Source organism: Neodiprion virginianus, chromosome 3 (assembly GCF_021901495.1).
Source record: "Neodiprion virginianus isolate iyNeoVirg1 chromosome 3, iyNeoVirg1.1, whole genome shotgun sequence".
Classification (NCBI taxonomy): Eukaryota; Metazoa; Arthropoda; class Insecta; order Hymenoptera; family Diprionidae; genus Neodiprion; species Neodiprion virginianus.
In genome coordinates, this window is record NC_060879.1 from 17,150,128 (window position 1) to 17,174,017 (window position 23,890).

Here is a 23,890-nt window from a genome sequence, read left to right on the forward strand (position 1 = left end):
TCAGCAAGGTAACCATTGGTACTTATGAGAAATCATTGAGGATTACAAGAACCTCTTTGTAATCCTAAGAAATCATGTAATAACTTAGAAATCATGACAAATCACGTAGTAAAAGTTAAATTTTTTCAAGTAGTCTCTCGCAATCACTTTATGAAATGGAAGTAATGACGAAATTCGTAACATGGCGTCAATTTCTGCTCTAGTGAAACACCCCTTGATATTGATATTTGTATTAGGATAGTTCTTGCAGTACATCTCATTGTCATACATGGCAGTAACGTGCTTGAGTAGTGCGTAACTATAGCATAGAAAGTAACGAAGTCAAATACATGACATTTCCTGACATTGTCAATCGAAAGGTGTTTTACATAATTAGCAACATCTGTTTTTCAAACAAGTCGAATCATCATAGTTTGTATTCTGTACGACATATTTGTAGACTTTTGTAACAAAAATTCATAAACATGACGGTAAACGTACATGAAGCAGAAAAAAATAAGAAGGAAGAAAGTTCAAGAACTGTTCTTGTCAAATTCGATTGCTAACGTTCATCACCTACGAACGGAATGTAGTTAGAGGAACTGTCTAACCTAACAAAACACAGAATAGACTGATGAAAACATGTCTGGACAGAAAGGACTTTCAACCCCGAGCAGAAATTCAGTAAACAATTCAATCCTGCGCGGCTGCGTGCCTATGAAACCATTATTATCTACTGCGAATAACTTTTTAGGATCACAATTTCTGCTTCAAGCTATTATAAGGTACATTTAGGAATAAACCACAACGCTCACACGCTCTAATAATAAAGTTTGCTGATTTGCTATACTCTGAGTTTTCCTAGTCGCGAAACAATCCGTGCACCTGATTCAAGCGATCAAAGTTACAGCTCATATTCAGGTATATTGCGTCCAGGAAAACTCACGGTACATTGCTGGCAATGCACATTGATCGCCGTTCTTTCTATCTACTTTATAGTCTATCCTTCCGCGCTTTACAAGACATTCGTGACAAGTATTTTTTCTTACAATGTATCGATCACGGTCTTACATATAGGTCTGGAAACTCCAGTGGAAGAGGTAGGTCATTTATTGAAGACACGTTGGTAGTTCACTGGTCGCCACTAGGTTCGTTGCGATCATTATACTTTCGGAGGCGCGGTCAGGCATGGGCGGGGGGTTTAGACAAAGACAGGGTTAGTCGGCCACGCATCTATCTCTCTGTCTTTGTTCTACCTTCACGTTTGAAACCTTCACGTTAATGGTTGGCATCAAAAAAACTTCATTGCCAGACAATTCAAACGTAGCATCTACACCAATAATAGTGTGCCACCTAGAGCTTATGGCTTACCCAAGATTCATAAAACTGATGTTCCTGTGAGAGTTATTGTGTCATTTTTAGATAGTCCAACTTATAAATTAGCCAAAATCTTAAATTCATGGATAAAATTGGGTTTGACAAGACCAGCTTCATATGTAAAAGACAGTTTCAATCTAGTCAACTCCATCAATGGGTTCAAATTGCCATCGGATTACAGGTTGATGGACAACATTTTGAGCATTTAATAAAATGAATTACGTGGAAAAAGTATTGAATGTGCCAATACGATTCATTCTCCTTGAATTTCCACCTCCATTACTTAATCATGAATTTTGAAGCCGAAGGTTATCCGAAGGTCATGTTGTTGCACATGGTTGGACGCATTTTGATGTCAGCTTCCTTGTAGTGAGCAAAAAAATAGGTAGTCCCATTCAAAAAACCATCGCAAACACCGAAATCTCATAAGATATGACCTTCGGATGAGATTCACTTCCAAAACTCATTTCCCCCCTTCAAATACAACAACTTTTCCGGAAGACACTTTTCGGTACAATCAATAGTAACCAAGTTATTCGCGGTGGCAGAGTTAAATGGACCACCCTGTATACATAGTTTATGTTTCAATTTTTTTTTATTATTATTTCTACTTTTATTATATATTATTAAGGTTGTTCCGATTCAGCACCAACAATGTATTTCAAATAATTGTTTCCAATAAATGCATTAAATATTTCCTGAGGATGACTCTAGTCAGAGTCGAAACGTTGACGGCAAAATTTGTTGTTAATCAAAGACCTACATTTCCAAGATCCACCACAACGCTTATACTACAAGGTCAAAATCATTTTCAAACGGAAGTATATACAGCCATAAGATATATCTATACTTCTATACTAATATTATAAAGAGGAAAGATTTGATTTTTTGTTTGTTTGTTTGTTTGAAATGAATAGGCTCCGAAACTACTGGACCGATTTAAAAAATTCTTTCACCGTTGGCAAGCTACACTATTCCCGAGTGACATAGGCTATGTTTCATTTTCAAAAAAATTAGGGATGCTTACTAAAACTTGAATAATCTAACCCAAGTTGTAAAAAAATAAACAAAAAACTTCCTTCAATCGCGTGCGCTGCGAAAACTATTAATGATAGAACAAAATGATGTGTTACAATTTTTCAGGACACATCACTATCTATAAAAAATGTCGCGACAGCATGTCTCTATCTTTTATAGTTACGTCACAATAAGCGTCCTTTTATTAAAAAAAATTTATTAAAATACCACCGCTAGAAAAGGCTCTTTATTCGTACCTAGGTATTGATCCTTATACTCAATAAATTAAATGGCTTTTGTTTTGCGGTTATGACCTTTTAACAATTAGTATAAGAATAAATAAAAAAAATATTGAAAAATGACAAAAAAAAAACTGAAAAATAATATTTAAAAAAATATAAAAAAAAAACAAATAAAATAGAAAAAAACCAATGTAAATACAAAAAAAAAGTTTAAGAAAATATATTCAAAAATTAATATCTTAGTTTTTTGTTTTCAATAAATGATATTTTTTTAGAAACTCGCTGTAAACATTGTGTATTTTCTTTTATTATATTATTATATGCCCGTGCGAAGCCGGGATGGGCTGCTATATATCATAATATTAAAACCGCAAGGACAACCAGTGGTTCTGCTAGAACCACGTGCTAAACGACACACAGAATCGTGGATTCCAGCATTGCAGTTTCCATACGTATATTGTAAGACCGTGGTATCGGTACTTATCCGAACGCTGATTAAGTTCATGTTTCGAATTTAGATAATTACACTGTATCGCTTTGTAATAATCGTGACACAGCCATTTAACAACAGAACTGCAACTACATGAAGAAAAATATTATGAGGGACACGGGGGAGAGCGCTATACGGGCTTACACCACAAGACACGCTTAAATCGAACCTTGATAATTCCTTTTACGTTGCCCCAAAAACTCGACCAAATTTTGAGCCGAGAGCTGCTTGAACACTAGAGTGTTTAAAAAAAACCGACTTTTTTTTTTTTTCGAAGAACATTGAAAATTCTTCCGAGTGTCCTTCAAAAATGACCTCGGTAAAATATGAGCTCTTAATATTGATATTTAGAGGTGGCGATTCTCAATTTTCTATTTCCCATAATAACATGGGAAAAAATTTTTTAAAAATTTAGAATTTTATTGCTCGAAAACGAATCAGTGTGAAGATATAAGCAAAACATATTCTTGTAGGAAATTTGACACTCTACAAAAAAGATCTGAATAAAGATTTGCATAAGGTAAGTCGTTTCGGAGTTATCAGGCCTCAAACATCGAACCGTTTGGAATAATGATGTTATTAATTTATAAATGCTACAAAACTGACTCATATCACTTAAATACACAATATTATTGATTTTAAAATTAAAACTATAGACTTCCAATGAAATGTTAATTAGTAAATTTCATTAATCAACGACATGAGTCAGTTTTGTAGCATTTATAAATTAATAACATCATTATTTCAAACGGTTCGATGTTTGAGGCCTGATAACTCCGAAACGACTTACCTTATGCAAATCTTTATTCAGATCTTTTTTGTAGAGCGTAAAATTTCCTACAAGAATATGTTTTGTTTATATCTTCACACTGATTCGTTTTCGAGCAATAAAATTCTAAATTTTAAAAAAAATTTTTCCCATGTTATTTAAACGGGAAATAGAAAATTGAGAATCGCCACCTCTAAATATCAATATTAAGAGCTCATATTTTACCGAGGTCATTTTTGAGGGACACTCGGAAGATTTTTCAATGTTCTCCAAAAAAAAAAAAAAATAGTCGGTTTTTTTGATACACTCTATTGAACACTCAACACTGTCTCCTTCTTACTACTCCTTGGTTACAATGTTAATTAATTTTTCTAATTTTTGGTACACGTAATTGGTTTCTTTCCTTTCTACTGATACAGGGAAAATTCCTACTGCGAAAAATAGTCAGATAATGAACTTGTTTGAAAAGAGGAATCCGTCGAGATATTGGCTAAGGATAAGCCATATATTGTCTGGTATGAAACAAAAGCGATGATCCGTAACAGCTGGCCGCCAAAAATGCGATAAAGCAATCAGCTCCTTCGTGCAGCTTTCAATTATTCTGTGGGCACATCCGTCGTGGATAAAAAACAAATTTCACTTTTGTGACTCCGAACATCAAACTTATGACACGTATTTTTTAAATATAATATTATGTCAGTCAGGTTGCAACTCAATCTGAATATCAAATATTAGCTGTCCTAAATCCACCCGAGAACTTCGCCCGTATTTTTCTCCTGGCACAAATATTGGAAATACCGGAAAGTTAACAGAGTTCCAAGGGATCTCAATGTCATCCCTCAGTGTTTGCCAAAAATTCGCAGTCTTATGTAACGTAATCAGTTCGCCTTAACCCACGCATAATCTGCCTACTTTTTAGCTGCGAATTTTCCGGTTAAATTATTACATTGCTTGCTTCATTCCAAGCTAAAGAATTTGATGTGATTAGCAATAAGAAGAGGTCGGGATCACCTAAGATTTATTGATAAAAAAACTAATGATTTCATTAGGTGGAATCATAGCTGCCCTTGACACAAATCTAAAAAAAAAATGCTACAATTAGCTTCAGAAACTCAGAAGTTCTGTTAATTTCGTACGCATTGCGTACAGCCTATTAGAGAGCCGTTGGGGCTCAAAAAATAGTCATTCGCTTATTTGTTGCTTATAATTTATAATACAAGATTTGATGAAAATCTGATTATACTTCAAACTTGAAATTATCCAAATGTACTAAAATAAGATTCGATTTACCTTTTTTTTATCATCAGTTTTATAGGATGAGCCACACAGTACTTTTTTCAATAACCAGAAATTTTCAAATTTGAAATGAATCAAATTTGATTCTGACCGTTGATTATTACAGATCAGAATACAATCATGGCATTTGAAACATCAATCTGGAGGTTTTGCGTTATTTGACAAAAAGATAAAAGTCGTTTCTCCCAGCTCTTCCCCCTTTCTTTGCAGGTATCGTCTATGAGACGCAATTTTGACCAGTCAATTCGATAATATACATTCTACCTTACAGATAAAAACAGAGTATTTGATTCTTGTAATATGAACGCAGCATTCGAAGTATTCCGTATCCAGATATATCGCTCGTTGGTTTCTAATACCTTTTTTATTCGAAACTTATATAAATTACAGAGGTTTTTGGAATTTTGCATGCAAGTAAAATGAATTATGTTCCCACAACTCACATTGGTTTCCTTCTTGAGCACCAAATGCAACCAGCATTTTTGCGAGAGGTCTGTTGTTACTTAGCACAGCAACGTCCAACGGGGATAATCCGTCACTGTTGACGCTAAAACAGTTACAAAAATTGTGATTTAATCAATAATAATGCAAAATCATACAGATCATGTGTAATAATATGTATATACAAAGCATTCTCCGTAAACTCAGCTACTTTCTTTTGTTGAGTCCGCAAAAGTTTCAAAAATCCGTCCAGTTTGCAGCATTAGTTAAGAAGAATTTTTGCCGATTATTTTAGAACTTCAAATGTAACTGTTTGGAGAATTTTTCTTTTATATTCATCACTCACGATATCAATTTTATAAGATTGATATTATTATGACAAAAGAATTGTACACTTGTACTTGTACAAATTTTGTACAAATTTTTCATCCTGATATTTAATTTCTGCTTACTGCAATATGTTTCAAAGTAAGTTGACTCGAGATAAAAAAGCATTTTTCCAAATGTTTGAATTCAAAATTTTTAAACAAACTTCCAGCATGTCTTTTTCAACTTCCAGTGTTCTAGCAAAGTTTCAAAAAATACGGTGTGATCGTTGAAAAAAGTGGCTGAAGAGAGTGCATCTTATATATTGCGAAGCTATTGCATCATAAATTGAATTTCGCGCATCGAGTGTCCGCTTGCTTGCAACAAATCTTTGCTCGGCTGATAAAAACGTTTTAATAGAAAGTAAACGCAAAAGTTCTTTGCGCAGCGTTGCGTTTCGCGACCCCCTGCAGTCGTTTAGTCTCCGCATGAGGTTGTACGAGAGGATATTGTCAGCACGGTAAACAACGTTGAAACTTTTCCGCAAGGTTGAAACTTCGACACTATGAAAGTATTAGGTAAACAGAAAAGAAGTCGTGCTGTGCCATTTTTCTTGCAAGCGTCTTATGCTTTTGCCAATCGATGCTTTGAGTAAATATGACGTCAAAGTCGGGGTTACCTTGCCGTATTGTTGAGCGGAATGATGGAACGAGTATTAAATCATTACGAATGGTGACAGCTATTTACATAAGTACGTTCAATACTTGATAATTACCGATATATGATAGTACTGAGTAATAAATTAAATCAGCTATACTGAAAATAATGGATCCATTTGCCTGAGGAATGTTCAACAACAGTTGAAACATTACTTATTATTAACGTTGATATGTACGGAGAATTCCATGTCAAATTGACTTTTAGTTTCCGAACCCAGCACTATCTGTTTAATACAACTGTCTCAAATAGATTTTGCTTGAATTGTAGAATTGATTTGAATTGAAACAATGTATTGCATTCGAGAACGATCTGCAATTATCATCATCGTGGAATATAAAAAAGTATCAGGCAAAGTATCCTCGAGCAGTCGCAAAGAAACGTTCGTTCTTTCTCATCTATTTAGATCAGACACTCTATTGAATTAGTATTTCCTGATTGTCTGTACAACATGAACTTGTTTGATTATTTTGCCTCTTCACATATGCGCACTTTTAGTCCACGTCATATCATCACTTTCGATGATAATAAAGCTCAGTTGAATGAAAAGAAATGCAGTATTCAATATCCGTTTACCATTTTTTGAAATTATCGTACAGGTCTTCATTTCAGTATAAGGAACACGAGAAGACCCGAGTTTTATTGCGGTGTAGATTTGCTGTCACCGTTTTGTGAAGGAGTTTTGCACCCGTGCGAAACGTCTCCATCATTGAATAGAGGATAAAATACCTTTCAATTTGAGCCCCGACCAAGAAGCCATTTCTTCAGCGAAAATTCGTTGGAGAATCTCCCCAATTTTCGCCGATTCGGTCAATGATTGACTATGTATGTAGTCGATAGTTATTCACCGCTACTTGGCATCGGAGGAGTGCTGTCGTAGAAATCTAAAGGTCTTGGAAAAAGTAGTTATCTACTACAACAGAGTTTTCGGTAAACCATTGAGAAACGATTGCGACACTTGCTGGAAACTTCTAGCTATTGTTGAAACTATGGAACATTATCATCGTTTTTTACCATCACCATCCTTATGGACATACTTCGTAATCGAACGGATCACGTTATTTCTGAAGTGCCTGTCGTTATTCACAGCTCCGGAAGGTCGCATCGCTCAGTGGATTGAAATATTCAGACAATTCAACCTTGAAGTAGAACGTATAGTAGAACTGGACTGTATTACGGAAATTACTTTATTACAGACAGTTTGAATATATAGTGGGTAAAATTGAAAGGACCCTGCATGTGCAGTCCTCGCTGGCAGCTTGTAAAAGAACAAAATATTATACGTGCAAGAATCCAGCACTCCCAAACCCCTCTCGAGACTTCCAAAACACAACGCAACATCTCACAGTGAGTGAGAAAATCTCCAGATGGCAAATAAATCCATCGGCAACTTCTTGTTCCCAGCAGTAAAGTCGTCGAATAAATATTGTCGGAACTCCAGGATTCGGCGAAAAGAGGTCATTTCACCTCCTACGAGACTCTTGCTCGAGTACGTGAAGATTTTATTGGGCTTGATGTAGCACGGATGTTGAAGAATGGTACAAAGTCGCGAAGAAGAGACCTCACATTCCCACAGAAAAAGCCCTCTTCAAATATATAGCAGCAACGCTCACTTCGCCAGGATTATTATCAATATCCTTGATCCTCTCGACTGTCCTTGTGATATATATGAGGTATTCCACGCCAACTGAGAGGACATTTTCCCTGACCCCCGTCAATTTTCTTCATTATTTTTTATATGATTCTACAACCTAAAAAAAGCACTCACCATTTTTTTCCGATTTTTCGTCCCGATCATCTTTATTTAAAAAATGTTACAAACTTTTTTATGGTCCTTAAAAAAAAACGCCATTTTTTATTTTTTTATAAAAATTAATATAATTTCTAGGTCCCAAAAAAAAAATTTTGAGCCATAGTTCGGAGTGGAGAATTGATGTTTTGTATTTTTTAAATATTTTTTTAGAGGAATAATTTCTCTTATTTTGTACGTATACAAAACATATGTTATGTTTGTAACAATTTTTAAAAAAGAATGGTTGGGACGAAAAATCTGAAAAAAATGGAGAGTGCTTTTTTTAGGTTGTAGAATCATATAAAAAATAATGAAGCAAATTTACAATTTGTGTACATACAAAATAAGAAAAATTATTCCTCCAAAAAAATATTTAAAAAATACAAAAAATTAATTCTCCCCTCTGAACTACGGCTCAAAATGTTTGTTTTGGGACCCAGAAATTATGTGAATTTTTGTAAAAAAAAAAATAAAAAAATGGCGTTTTTTTAGGACCATAAAAGGGTTTGTAACATTTTTGAAAAAAGAATGGTTGGGATGAAAAATCTTTAAAAAATGGCGAGTGCTTTTTTTTAGGTTGTAGAATCATATAAAAAATAATGAAGCAAATTGGCGGGGATCAGGGAAAATGTCCTCTCAGTTGGCATGGAATACCTCATATATTACCGAGATCGTTTTGTTCTGGAATCATCGTCGGTCATTTCACCAAGTGGCCCAAATTCTTCGTGATTCCGAATCAATATTTGTCATTCTAATAATTTCTAGACATTAGAGTGTCTCTATTATAGAAGTCGATACGGACTGCTTGGAAGCCATTATGACGAATGGCTCTCCTTATTCATGCTTTCATACTGATCAGCTTAGCATGAATCAATGTGACGAAATTCGTCTGTTACTATGATGTCAAGAGATCTACAATTGCCAATCGATTTGCTGAACGAAGATCATTTGTCTGAAAATCAAGCCAACTCATGTTGAATCTGTAAGTCGGGTCTAGAGAGTTCGGAAACGCTACACTACACTTAATGTTTTGAGAGTTTCGAGATACAGTTTCCCAAGAACGTCAAGATAAGTTTAGAGTCAGATTTCAGGGAAATAAAGGACATTGTCAATTCTTTTCAAGGCGTATCTCAACTCGCCTTTGGGGATATTGATCGCCTCGTGTTCTCCTCAGATTTCCTTCCTACGATGTTGGATTTCCAACAAGAAAATATGTAGTTGAGCCGTTTTCTAAGGAAGGAAATTCTCGAGCCCATGTGATGCCATGTCTTGCTGTTCTCGCGTTATGTCTTCAAGGAATACTGCGAAACGTTTCGGTGGCGAAACCGGGGAAACTGATACAACGAGTAGATCGAGTGAAGTCCCGCAAGAAGAAGAAACATGATTTCCTTCACAACCAGCTCAAGGTTTTCTGTGGTTTAGCTTCAAAGTTAAGATGACTTCGGGGGGGGGGGGGGGGGGGGTGTTCAGGAAGATATACGTTGTGTGAGCCGTAAAGATCGATCTTTTCAAAGAAAATAGGACAACTTTATTTCTGCTTCAATGAAGAAATATCGAGAGCAATGCCTCTTCCTTCAAAAACACTTGATTGGCTCTTTTTGTTTCCTGCACTAAGTCCTTTTACATAACTAGCGATATGTTGGAACTGGTCTCAAACCATGAAAGCCTATGCCTGAATCAGAATGTAAAATGTCAGATGAATGGTCTGTAATGTCGGTCTGGATATACCAGTGCAAAATGTGTGAAAATTGACCTCTTTGGAATTACTTTGAAATCGGGAAAATGCATCCTGACCAGAGTACATGGCTTGATTTGCGGTCATTGCCCCTATAATTATTGCAAGAAATAACTGGCATCATATTCTCATATGTTTGCATTGGTTCGTAACTTTTGTTAATTGAATTGGAATGCGAAAGTATCGAGACATATAATGGTAATATCACAATGCAGTATGATTTGACTCCATCATGTTGAGCGCATAATCAATTCATGAATGGTCGAATGGAACTAATAAAGATCTAGTTATTTACTTAATTTCGGAAAGACAGGCCGTACCTTTTCGATCCCAACATATCACACCGTTTTTGTCCGCTTACCGAGGTAAACAAGTTGAATTTCGATGCTACTTATTTGAATCAAGATTTTATATAATATAGCTAGTGTGAGAAGCTTTAAACATCTATTATGCATTAATTTCCCGGAATAACGTTTCAGGGTACATAAGGTTTTTACGGCCATGACCCTGATTTTAACAACTCGTGATTTATAAATGCACAAATTCAGTAGCAGAATTCACATGAAGGGTATAGGATAGAAAACCATTTATCAAAATGTCTTCAGTTAAAATGGTTTGACTCTATTTTTCTGTTCACGCTGCTCCGACTGACCTTTACCATTATTTCACATAAGATTCTTGACAGTGACAGAATTCCTGACACAGCGTTGTTTTCAATGCCTATGTGAAAGCCGTACTGGACAGCAGCGATATTTTTACTGTACAGTAGTGAGTGATGTAGGATTTAAGATAAAACCAATGACCATTGATATTTCACTTACCTGTTTACATCGACGTCAGTTGATTCGAGAATCGTTCTTGCTTTGTCTAAATGCCCCTGCTCAACCGCAGCGAACAAAGCTGTAAAGCAAAGAAGAGGAAAGTTGAAAGTTTGGTTTAATTAGGCCATCGATAATTTTCTATAATTTTCATATTCCGTGTCATTTATCGTGGCTTTTCACAGAAGTATGTTAGGTTTATAAATTAATTGAATTTATGGCGAATGGAAAGGAAACGGAAGTGGTAGATGTGGAGAGAATTAAGAATACAATATACTTTGCGAAAGACAAAGCTAAAACAAATGCAAATTATATGGTAAAATGAAATCATAAAATAATAATAGATACCATGTAAATGTATGTTGAGACTAGGTTGTGCCGTGAGAGGGTTCAGATGAGTCGCGGACACGAGATGAATTTGTTGTTGCTGTTGATGTTTCTTTTTTCCAAACCCCTCCAGGAACTCCATCCCTTGTCGCGAGGCCAACACTATGCAAATAAGCGGAGAAAATAAAGTAAAATAGAACTAAGAATAAAAATATGTATGTATACGGGGCATTCCATGACATCGCGATCAAGATTCTACGTCGATGTTCCAGATTGGCTTCAAAATTTTTTGTATGAAAGCACAGGACGAAAAACGCAATCGCAATTTTTTTTCAGAATTTATCGACCTAACGTATTTGAAGTTTAATTAAAAGACTTGAAGAAAAACTCCATTTTCGAAAATCTGAAAAAATTCAGAAAAATCGTGTAAAAAATAATAAAAGTTTTTATACCTATTAGAATACGGAAATTTCGTGACTTAAAAAGATAAATAAGAAAAATTAAAAAAAAAAAAAAAATAAGTTATTTTTCTTGGATTGCATTTTTGACATAAGAATGAATGTAAAAGCTCATTTTAATAAGAGCCGAATAATATCTATTCAGAGATATTAAAATGAGCTTTTATGTTCGTTCACATGTCAAAAATGCAATTCAAGAAAAATAACTTATTCTATTCATTTTTTCTATGTACCTTTAAAAGTTATGAAATCTTTTTAATACTTTAGATCGAACACAAACCTCGATCGAATTTGATTCGCGACGGTCCGCGATCGTTAATTATTGTTTATTATTAATTTATTAATAAACACTTTTGTCTACCGGTTGTGGTAACGACCGAGGACTTTGAAACTTTGTGGAAATATTTAGGATAGAAATATACACATACGGCAAACATTACACCTATATTCTTGTTAGTCAGGCTATGTTAAGAAATTATAAAAATAAAATATTCAAGTTCCTCTGAAAAAATGGCAAAGACCGAAATCTGGCTCCACTTTCAGATTTAAAATGGTCGTGTTTTACAATAAAACCTGTACGAAACTTTTCAGAAATTAAAAATGGAGTTTTTGAGATAATTTAAAACTTTTTCTGACGAAAGGAAGTTTTTAGAAATTTCTATATGATCTCGTTAAGAGAAGTGTTATAATAAAAAATAATGAAATAGAGAAATGTTAAGTAATTAAAATCACAGGCAGTAGGCAATTTAGCATGGTACGCCCTATATATTATATGGAATAGAAAATAAGAAAAACAAAAAAGCCGCAAGGATGCAATGCGAGAAGTGTGGCTTTATGCTGACAATAAGCCAGCATACTAAAAAACTTGATTGTGAACAATGTTGATTGGCTAAGAATCAACTCTTTTTATTCATTTTATGACGAGATAGTCGTACGTTGAGTATTTTTCGAATTGTCGTAAAAAATCTAAAAAATTCACACGATTTCACTCCGCGAATGTCTCATTTTATTCAGAAGACTAGTTTTGACGAAGCAATTGAGATATTTAAAAAATTATAGTCAATTCAATATGCTCGATTCATTCATCATAGTTATTATTACAATGTTTTAAAATTATGTCTAATAATGTCAATATGATGACAAAAAGTGTTTCGGGGAATCTGCAGAAATTAGTCAGAACGAATCTGCTAGACTCTTAACGATTTTGCAAAGCTATGAAATAAAGCATCGGTATCCAAGTCATAATTTCAATATTTTCTATATTGTTGCAGCTTAGTATCTCGTGAGAGAATTATTAATAAGTATCGTTTTTTGGCCAACCAACATCCTCAAGGAAAAAACAATGATTGCGCGGTTAGAAGACCAAGCAGAATAGATCCACTTTTCTAGCACAAATGCAGAACTTCGATGCAACTTGGAGTTCGGGCCACATTAATTCGATAAGTCATTGGTCCAACGGTCCTCTCGTTGATTAGAGGCGAGAATACAATTTCATTCTGTGACCCTAATGGAACACAGGGAGTAGTTGGTGCATTTCAACGTTATAGCGACGGCCTCTCAGGCTATGATCAGAGAAAACAGGCTTTTTCGTAACGAATCGCAGCGACCGTTTATAAACGAAAATTGCCCATTAATTTACCTTCGATAAGACAACAATTCCACGAAATGTATCGAGAGGATTTCAATGACTGCATTAATTCTGCGAGGTATGCAATTGGATTCGATGAGAAGAAAATTACTGTACATCAGTTGGGGGTGAGTCGCGGAATACAAAAAATTGCAATAACTTGATCTATAGATTGATTGTGAGCTCAAAAAATGATATTCCACTCGGAAAGATTTTCATCCAGTTTCGCGAGTTGCATCTTCGTTATTGGAGTCGAAAGTTTGTGATTTTGATACGTAACCTAACTCATTGCTAACCTAACTGACCCATGTTGACTGGAATCTTGAATTATAAAACAAATGCATTTGGATTCAATCTTGGATTAGTATGTCTGAAATGGTACGCAAAGTTTTTTTTAAGCTTGTGCTTCAAACTGGCAAAGTTTGAAGAAACTTGACGGAAAAAAATGGCAGTTGAGTTAACGGAAAATGTACCACTTGTGCCTCGAAATTTATTGGAGAAGTTGTTCAATACGAATAGGATTCAATTCTGCATGAATCGAATACAACAAAACTTCACATATAAATAAAACTTACGGAAGTACATTATATATGTTACTACTTTATTTTGAATGTCTCTCTCTTTCTCTAAGTTTTGTTCTTTAGACTACCGGGACAGCTGTGGAATTATATAGCAATTATACAAGAAATAGTGTGACGTGAAGAGTATCTCTTTTGGTAATATCCATTTTAACGTTATTTGAGCCCTTTTCTATAAATTGGTTGAATACGATCAATTCAAACGCGCACCAAAAAGAATTTGTTTCTAAAATTTTATGTCAATCTCAAAAGCTTGGAGTTTCGCTGATGTGTACTTTAACGGATGAATTAGACGTACAAGCCGAATGAAAAGTGAGGAAGAGAGGGAAAACCGTTTGAAACATCATCTACAATTAGCTTGTGTTATTCGACTTTGGTTGGATCCATTTTTATCATATAGTTTAATCTGTGCCCATCGTTATTGGTGCAAGTAATAAACATTACTATAAAATTTTTAAGCGGTTGATTCTCTCTTCTTAACTTTTGATTCAAACCGTGGGTCTTCTTCATCTTGAACCCTGTGAGTCTGAAAAGTTTTGTTCTTCAACTTTGGAAGTTGAATAATAGAACTTTTTAATACTTTTCTGATCTTATATAAAACCTTCTTTGCATTGCCTGAAAGGGTGTCAAATATTCAGAGAATCTCGCGACCGAAATTGATGAATATATTCAAAAACACAGTCGTTTCTCCAACGCACCATGTACAGAAGGCAAGGTACTAAAGGATGGACAATTAAGCAACGTAGGCAGTGTCAAAATCATGTAACGTACTCGAACCTGACGAAGAAGTGCTCAGCCTTCGGCGCCAGTTATTACTCTGCAACGATTGGACGGACTTCGGGCTCATTTCATCGTCCCTAGACTCATTCGACATAATTTTGCACTTTGGTTTATTAGGACGTAGAGTAGCGCTCTTCTTGCTTGTGAGAAAGTTCGTAATATTATCCATGGTCTTTGGCTTGGAGGGTTTCAACAGATTCGCCGAAAGCTCAATACTGGATATTATTTCACCAGCGTCACTCGGCCGGATTTCCCTCGAACTGCCGTCGCTAACGTCCCGAAATCCGCTACCAAAACTCCCCACATCTTTCCGGGAAACCGGAGAATCCGACTCGCCGTTGTTCGCCAGGGTGCAACTGCAGGCGTCCGAGTTTGTGGAGCTGTCCAAACTAAACATCGGATTTTCGTAGGAGTTGAATTCGCCCAAAACTATCCGCAGTTCAGGACCGTCGCCATTTGTCGAGTCTCCGGTCGTTTTCGCCTGCCCCTGGATTTTGTCCCGGCGAATAAAAAAGTTCCCCGGGCTTCTCGGCGACTTTGTCTGATCTTTGGTACCGGCGCCACAGTTCTGAACGTTCGAGGATGACCTTTTCACCTCGAGACCTTTCATTTCCGGCAGGTTCTTCTTACGTCGGCCACGGATTCGGTCCGCGAACGAAAACTTTTCGACCTTCATTGTGAAGGTCGAATTGTTCGTCAAAGTCCCGTCGCTGCTTTCGCCCTCTTCTTCGGGCGAATCGTTTTGCGATGTATGTAGATCAATTTTTTCCTCCTTTGCTTCATCGTTCACTTTTTTAGTTGCGAAGCGAAAAGTTTTCTCGTCAGAACCCTTTCGGGGCTTTTCCTCGGTCACTCGGCACCTCGAACGTTTTGTCTTTGGGTCGGTAAACCTTTTCAACGGTTCCTTAACAGCCTTCGAAGTAATTCCCAGAGGACATGCACTTGCCGGACGAAACATTTCCTCAGGATTTTGCTGCGAGACTGTGGGGTGTAATGAACTCGAAGGCTGAACAACAATCATGGAATTCGCGTGGCTTCGAATCTTCGATACCAATTTCAACGACGCTCTGACGGATCGCGATCTCTTTAACGAAGATATCGGATTACTCGATAATCTTCGGCTCAACAGCTCCATTTTGGGGCTAGTTGAGACGGTCTTGCGAAATTTCATCGCAAGCCGTTACAAACGAACATTTGACATTTCATCGGCCATTCTCGTCCGTTTGCTAATAATTTACATGCGTCAAGTGATTCCTCTTCATGTTCTCTGCCTCCACGGGTAAAGCTGAAATTTTAAATTTTTTAACTAATAATAGCATTCGGAGTTCTTCTCATTACAGGACTCCTCGAATTGTTTCCAATGTGAATCAAATATGACTGCTTCTTTCATATATCAAGATACTAGGGTGGACGCCCTTGTGCGTTTCATACACTAGCTCCGGTCGCCGTTCACTTTGAGGGGACTCAGAGGTTCGCACATTACTGTGCAAGGTGCGGAAAAGTAGCATGAGATATGTGTTCCAAAAGCACGAATGGTGAAAACCAAATTTTTTATTCATACACATACTAAGAACGCAGCTGTGTTACAACGTTAATCGCCAAGTGAGTACTTAGATTTCAAATTTGATGTCACCGAACGTCTTCGATACTCTATCGCAAAGTGTATACTCGAAAGAATACAATTCAACCGTGAGAGACGGAAGCCATCTGGTGAATGTATTACTAAGATAGCGCAGCCTCGCCGACAGTGCCATCAGGCAGATTTACGCTGAGACGGCTAAGATGGTAAAATGGGCGCGGCAGCATCATTGGCACCATCTAGTTGTTTGGCTATGATGGTAAAGTAGGCGAGGCTACACCCGCCATCTCGCGGTGACAGTCAGAACTTCCAACCGCACAGTGTACACTCCGTGTCAAAAGTCAACATATTTATCATATTATCATTTTTTCAACTAACGGAACCCAATTTGCATAACTTATATGGCCTATCTTCATCACTCTTCGGTCCATAAACCACGAAAGAATATTAGAGGGGATATACGTATATACGTCACAAAATATTCGTTCGCCGTGTTCGTGTTCCGTGTATTACAATCTGCGTAAATTTCGTAGAGCTACTTCTATATTTCCGACGAATAGAGGTTGAAAATAAAATCTGGATACGAAAGACAAATGCGACAACCGTAACAAAAGGGTGCTCAAGTACCTGGCTCTGGCTGGAGAGATCCTTAACAGCTGCGCGGTCCCGTCGTACGCGATGACGGCGGCCAACGGACGCCAGCAATAAAACTTATTGGACAAATAAATTGACCAAGTGTCCGCCGAGGAGGACCCTTACAGGCTCTTCCCTGCTTAACAGCCAATTATGTACACTAGAATTACTTAAGCCCGAAGAGGTTTGCTCCAAGTAAATAATAAACGAGTGTTTGAAGCTTATTTCACAATCATTGAGAATATACCGCTGAAACTTAACTGGCTATCGCGCGAGCATATATGTAACGAATATTATTCTATCGGTCAGCAACCGTCAAATTACAACGTATATGCATCCGACAATAAAACGTGTCAACTTCAAAGTATCAAACATCAGAAGATCGGATATTTGAGGTGATATCATCATGTAAATTGCATGGATTATCTTTCTGATAGAGAGTCGAAAGGCAGTTGTTTATGTAGATTATAGGTGCATGATTTTACCGATTTTAACGGATTACGAATCGAAACGAACGTTCTACGCTAAAAAAGATCTTCATAAGATTCGTTGTAACGGAATTAAATTTAAAAAATTTTAAATCGCATATGGACGAGCAAAAAACCCAGACGATTTTTCATTATATAATCCAAAATTACACGTTTTTTAAAATGGGACAACTGACCTATGACCTGGGAAATAGTTGATGATTCAATACAAAACGGGTTCAGATTTAGTTATTCCTACATTTTGAAATTCGTTATTCTTCAAACGACAATTTCGTTTAAAATCTTTTTCGACGAATACGACGAATACGACGAAAATAAAAATTAACTTTATATAAAGCACGGTTATTATAGCTATAATGCATTTGTTCTACTGCATGAAGTTTTACCGAGTTCTCATGTACACCATTTTTCAAATAAACGCGAATGAAACGAGACGCGAGCCGTATAAGCTCAGCCTTTACAAGAGGAAGTTGATTACTTTATCATCTTTTCGCCTGGCGGTGTACGCGAAAATTATAGCCAACTTCAGACTAGTCTGCGAACGTTCGTATTTGTGGCATCGCAGGGCGGGTCGAAAGTAGTAAAAAGGCTCTATACTATATTACTTGTTTGACACTCAATTTCCTTTTTCATTTTAACACCTCGAGTAAGGATAGGTAATTTTCCTCCCTGCTGTTTATCTAAAGCGCAATCCTGACTTATTATTTCATTTGTTAATTTTGATGATTTAAAGACAATTATTTTCACCCTTCTCTGTCTATCTTCGTTTTCGTTTTCCTCTATTAATCGTATTATGCTTTTCTGCGGTTTCATCTAAGCGAGTTATATTTATTATCATTATTATATATTATACATATGTATTCACGAGCTGATCCTTGCTACCAATTATCAAGTACCGGTAAAGTATAATGTGAATCATCATTAGGATAAGTTGAAATTTTTCAAGTAATACATATCCGCAATACCGCCATTTACGAAATTCAATGAATCGTGTTTAAATGCGTGACTGTGAATAAGCGTGTAGGAAATAAGTGACTGACTATGACACACAGTTGCATACGTGTAGAAAAAAGGTTTCTTACTGTAGTTTTCTCTTCTTCTATTGTCAGTTTTCTTCAGTTTTGTCTGATTCAACTGAAGAATTATTACACTCGCAATAATTATTTTTCAGATTAAATATAAAAAAAAAACATGTTCTAAACAAAGCCTTTTCTCTGAGCGTATAAGAACCCAAAATGCCTGGTCAAAATTTGATGTGGGAGAATTAAGTGAGAAATAACAGGCAGATAATGAAAACAAAAGAAATCACTCGAAACACGTGTATCAAACTATCTGGGACAAACATAAGCATTATTAGAGAAATCGAATTACATAATACAATGTTGAAATGTTTTTTTTTCAAGAATTTTCTGTGGGAAATGCTTGGATCAACATGGTGCGAGAACGGTTGATATCGTTGTTGTTATTATACACACATTTGCCTGTATGCGCCGTAAAGACGCTCGTATAAACGATAAAGCTATGGCAAGTCAGAACGTTGATTTATTTTCTCGTATATGAATACGACAAATATGATTCTGGTCCTGAGATAAATTTATAAACGGAAGCATTCATGGTCGGAAGACAAACCACTCGTGATAAAGAAAGTCTGTATTTGTTTGCCAACGTAGCGGAAACCAGAACTCTTAAAAGACCAAATCGTATGAATTTCAAATTTGTAACGTTAGTATATTATAACGATCTTCGTTTAGGAAATATTCTTATTTCTGAACGGGTGGGGGTCAAAATCTCGAAAGACCAAAAAGTCAACTAGTCGAAGACACGAAATTTTCGGGAAACGAATTTTGAAATATCGAATGATCAGTGTACCGAAATTGGGATTTTCGATAAATCACCCAGCGTAATAACTGTTTTCACGGAAGTTTATTCGACCGAACGCTATTTTATACGAAAAAGCATATTCCGAACAGTTGGCATTCCGAATTAGCAAAGCACAAAACGTGAAGTTATAAAAAAATGAAAGTTCCGAAATGAAAAATTGGGATCGGCAGATGCTGCGAACAACCAAAAAACGAACAAAATTATTCATCAAAAATCGAAGTTAAGAAGGAGCAAAACCTCGATCCGCAAAATGCAGGACCAGAATCCCGAAAAAAAACGAAAAGACGGAATTAGTGAAATTCACCAACTCGATACTAGTTTTATCAAGATTATCTCATTGTATTAGACAATCGTTCGTGTCGTCAAAGTAAAAAAGAACGCAAACGAATCAGTAATATATTTTTAATAATGTCACTGGCACACAAAAATAAAAAAGTGGTCTGTACATTTGGCCAGACCCATCTAGAATTATGTATTTCGATGCGCTGAATCCAAATCTGAGGTCCGTTTGGCCCGTACACCCTCAAAATTTTGAGTAAATTGCTGAAAAATTTTGAGGGAATTGCTGAAAAAACGCTGAATATCATTAAAAATCATAAAAAATTGCAGTTATGAGATGAAAAAAATTTTCTTTAACCAGATCAAGTATGTTTCTTATGTATTTTGATGCGCTGAGACCGAATCCGAAGTTGGTTGGAGCCGTACATTTTCCAAATTTGAGTAATTTCGAAAAAACGCTAAAAATAGCAAAAAATCGTAAATAATAGCCATGAAATAGCAGATAATATCAAAAAATAGTATTGTTCTCACCCACAGCAATAAACTAAACATGATTACTTCCAAATTAAACTATGACATTCGTAGATTGTAATCAAAAATTTAAAAAAAAACGACCTTCATTGATTTTACACTATTCTTCGCTTATATCGAACTCTTTTTTTCTTCGAATGATCTATGCAGCGGGTTCCTCTTAACGTGTTATATTTTCTCTCGTTATTTCTCTCTTTAGGGTCCAGCAAAATTCGGCCTTCATGTTGACGTATCACCTTCCTTGATACTGATCCTGCATTTCACCTATGTCTTGATGAAATCGTTCTCCTTGTTCTTCACTGTAGTCTCCAAGGTTTTGAGGAAAGTAGTCGAGATGAGAGTGAAGGAAGTGCAATTTAAGATTCATCTAGCAACCCAAATTTAAACGATTTTCCAGTAACTCTCACATCAAATTCTGGTAATTCTCACTTTTTTTATTCCCCAAAAAATTCTGAGAAACATTTATAAAACTTTGCCAAGCGGCTTTCTCACTATCGTCTATTTTTTCGATGAAATTTTTCTCCTCAAATAAACTCTAAATTTGTGTGAATTTGAAAATAGTTTTGGATGAGATCCTCAGTTGCGCTTCCTTCACTCTCATCTCGACTACTTTCTTCAGTGAAGAACAAAGAGAACGATTTCATGAAGAAATACGTGAAATGGAGAATTGGTATCAAAGAAGGTGGAACGTCAACATGATGGCCAATTTTTGCTGGACCCTAAAGAGAGAAATAACGAGGAAAAATATAACACGAAAGATCGAGCAACCCACTGCATAGATCATTCGAAGAAAAAAGAGTTCGACACAAGCGAAGAATGTACTATCAATGAAGCTCGTTTTTTTTGACATTTTAATTACAATCTATAAATGTTATAGTATAACTTGGAAGTAATCATGTTTAGTTTATAGCTGTGAGTGAGAACAATACTATTACTTGATATTTTCTGCTATTTCATGGCTATTTTTTACGACTTTTTGCTATTTTTTCGAAATTTACTCAAATTTGGAAGGTGTACGGATCCAATGAACTTCAGATTTGGATTCAGCGCATAGAAATACGTAATTCTAGATGGGTCTGGTCAAATGTACAGACCATTTTTTTTTTGTGCCAACGTATTCAAATAGTATATCTCTTTTTCCGTACGTTCAATTCATTCAGGACATTATTACTTTGAATGGTGTTCCACATTCACGAACGCGTCCTTGCCTCACTTCACAAGCATAACGACATCTATTAACTGGAAATGGTGACGTTGGAAATCATAAATGTGTTTCAGACGTCTTGCGACCTTTCGGTATTTTGTCCATTCTTTCTTCGTGGGTTTCAAGATTTTGACCTCTCGTGTCTTTGGTCAGTCGTTATTGATAAATTCGGGTTCGGGAATTTTCGAGAAAGGCACGAGTCTGACATTTGAAAAGTCGACTTATTGATTGTTCGGTATTTTCGCAATTGACTATTTTGCCCTTCGTAATCTTGTCCATTAACAAAAAAAAAAAATGTCCCTACAAATTTATTTATAGAATTTACGTTCTCAATGGTTGTTTTTCTACTAGACAACTTTTCGTATTTATGGTCTTTCCATGTTTTTAACTATCAGCAATTTAATTTTGGACTTCGTCCCGTTGAATTTTTGGTCTTTCATATTTTTCTAGCCCACCCTTTGGTAAGTTTAAAATTGTCTAAAATTCAGTAGACTATATATTGAAGCAACACTCATATTTTCCAAACATTTTTATGAAATTACTTTAAATTAGCTAATAAAAGAAACCCATGTCACAAATGTAAAATGGTTTTTAGGGGGGTTTTTAAGGGGATGTCGTAGGCATTGAAAAAACTTTCAACCTCCTGCAACGCAAGTGTATACGCAAGGAAGTTTTGACATCGGTGGGCAGAATCATCTTCAAAAGGTTTCTTGCGCATACATTTTTGTCGTACGAAGGTGAAGATTTTTTTTCAAAAGATATAATGTCAACCTAAAAAGTAGTAGAAGGTTTCCTTAAACTTATTTTAATCGCATTGAAATGTCGATTTTTCACCAACATTTCACGGAAGTCTCTTCTCAAGTATGTAGTCAACGTTGCAAAATATTAATTTTATTATTTTACATTTACAATTCCCTGATTTTTGTTAAGACGTAAAACTTCGAGAATCTTGGTTCCTGATGATGCATTTACAACGTATCCATGGGGGATAAAAGATAAAAAATGATTAATCGTTGGATTTTGACTGAGAAATTGAAAAGAAAATTGCATTTTCAGCCTCTTTTAATTCTCCTTTTCAACTGTCGAACCGTGAGACTGGTTCCAGCCTATCGCTAACAATAAGATGCAGAATATGACGAACAATGACAATGATATCTGCAACAGTACATATTATACGTATTATTACAGTTACACATGTTGGGCGTCGAGCGAAGATACGAACATGCAGCTGGGATCTGGTTAATTAAATTTCGGAATCACACGGTTGGAATGGCGCTTAGTAGGTCGGAGGCATTGTTGACGAACGTATTCGAAAGCCGAGTAATCGAATTCCCGTTGATTGCGGACGACTCGGGGCGTAACAAGATCGAGGGAAAAAATGTCGATATAGTCAGGGAACTTGATTTGTATGTCACGGAGTTAACCAAAGCCGGAAACGTCTACTGGCGTTTCATTTCCTCCTGCTTTTCAGACACGTAACCTGTTCTAGTTGTGCAAATTCGCCGGTGCCGCTTCGCCACATTGTTCGACATTTTGGAACGACAATGGAGCGACTCCAAAGAAGCGTGCCGAAAACTGCGAAATGCCGCGATGTCTCTTTTACACCTGATACCTGCGCGCAGCGGAGTGACAAAAGTTTTCCCCTCCACTTTTTTATTTGAGAACTAATGACATTCCTTTACCATAGCAACACAAGTAAATGTTGAAAAGGAAATTGACTAGTAAGAGTGGCAGCATTGATTATAATGATAACAAACAATGGAAACTTGTTTGCTTTTCTATCTCGAGAGTGCGCTGCGATAAATTATGTTACCAACAAACGTGGGGGAAAATTCAAAGGTTCTACTAACCTTTGGTTACTTTATCACCCAGCTCGATTCAGGTGGAAATTTCTTGCAATACATTGTCTCGAATAAGGGTCCTATACCGAAGCATTGAATTTTGGGAATTTACATCTCGCCAACGAATTATTTAATTCATGAAAAGAATGAGAAATACCAAACACGTTAGAAATAACATTTTTAGTTAGCAATCAATAAAAGCATATTTTGCAATATTCATCACTTAAAAATCGACACATACAGTGTTCAATTAGCTTCACAACTGATAGTAGATTGTACATCAAGGAGGCAAAGTAGATATCTTTAATAGAACAAGACATGGCTTTTATGGTGTACGCGATGGTTTACGTAACAAAAGTGCACAATTTTTTTTTTTTGTCCTGTCGTAGAACCGATTATTTCAAGTAGTGAGCCGACCGACAATTTTTTAGCTGTAGTTACTGTCTTCGACTATTTTAATTTTAACTATTACCGAAAAATGTTTGTGAGTCTTGTAGCTGTAACCATGAGATACTATGTATTGCTGTTCGTTTTGATTATGGTCACTTTAACTACATTTGCTTTTTATAAATATTGCAATAACCGAATCATGTAGCACTGATGACTATATACCTAATCTCACATTAAATAGTTACTCGAGCCCCATTTTTTTTGTTGCTAGAACAGTACTTGAACCTCGACTTAAGCGTATCTACATTGATACTT

At 36.0% G+C, this 23,890-nt stretch overlaps 1 protein-coding gene across 5 annotated transcripts in view; it reads right to left on the reverse strand.

Annotated features, from left to right (window-relative positions):
• LOC124299719 (uncharacterized) overlaps positions 1–23,890 on the reverse strand; it is a 271,430-nt gene that overhangs the window by 32,894 nt on the left and 214,646 nt on the right. For 2 of the 5 annotated variants that reach the window (XR_006907047.1, XM_046753026.1), the window contains exons 2-5: positions 14,741–16,034; positions 11,328–11,468; positions 10,983–11,061; positions 5,614–5,717 (exon numbers count right to left, since the gene is read on the reverse strand). Coding sequence is in view for 4 of the 5 variants with exons in the window: in XM_046753026.1 (XP_046608982.1) it covers positions 5,614–5,717; positions 10,983–11,061; positions 11,328–11,468; positions 14,741–15,920 (1,504 nt within the window). In the remaining variant the exon portion in view is untranslated. The remainder of the gene's footprint in view (positions 1–5,613; positions 5,718–10,982; positions 11,062–11,327; positions 11,469–14,740; positions 16,035–23,890) is intronic. The other 3 variants (XM_046753027.1, XM_046753028.1, XM_046753029.1) reach the window with 2 other exon arrangements.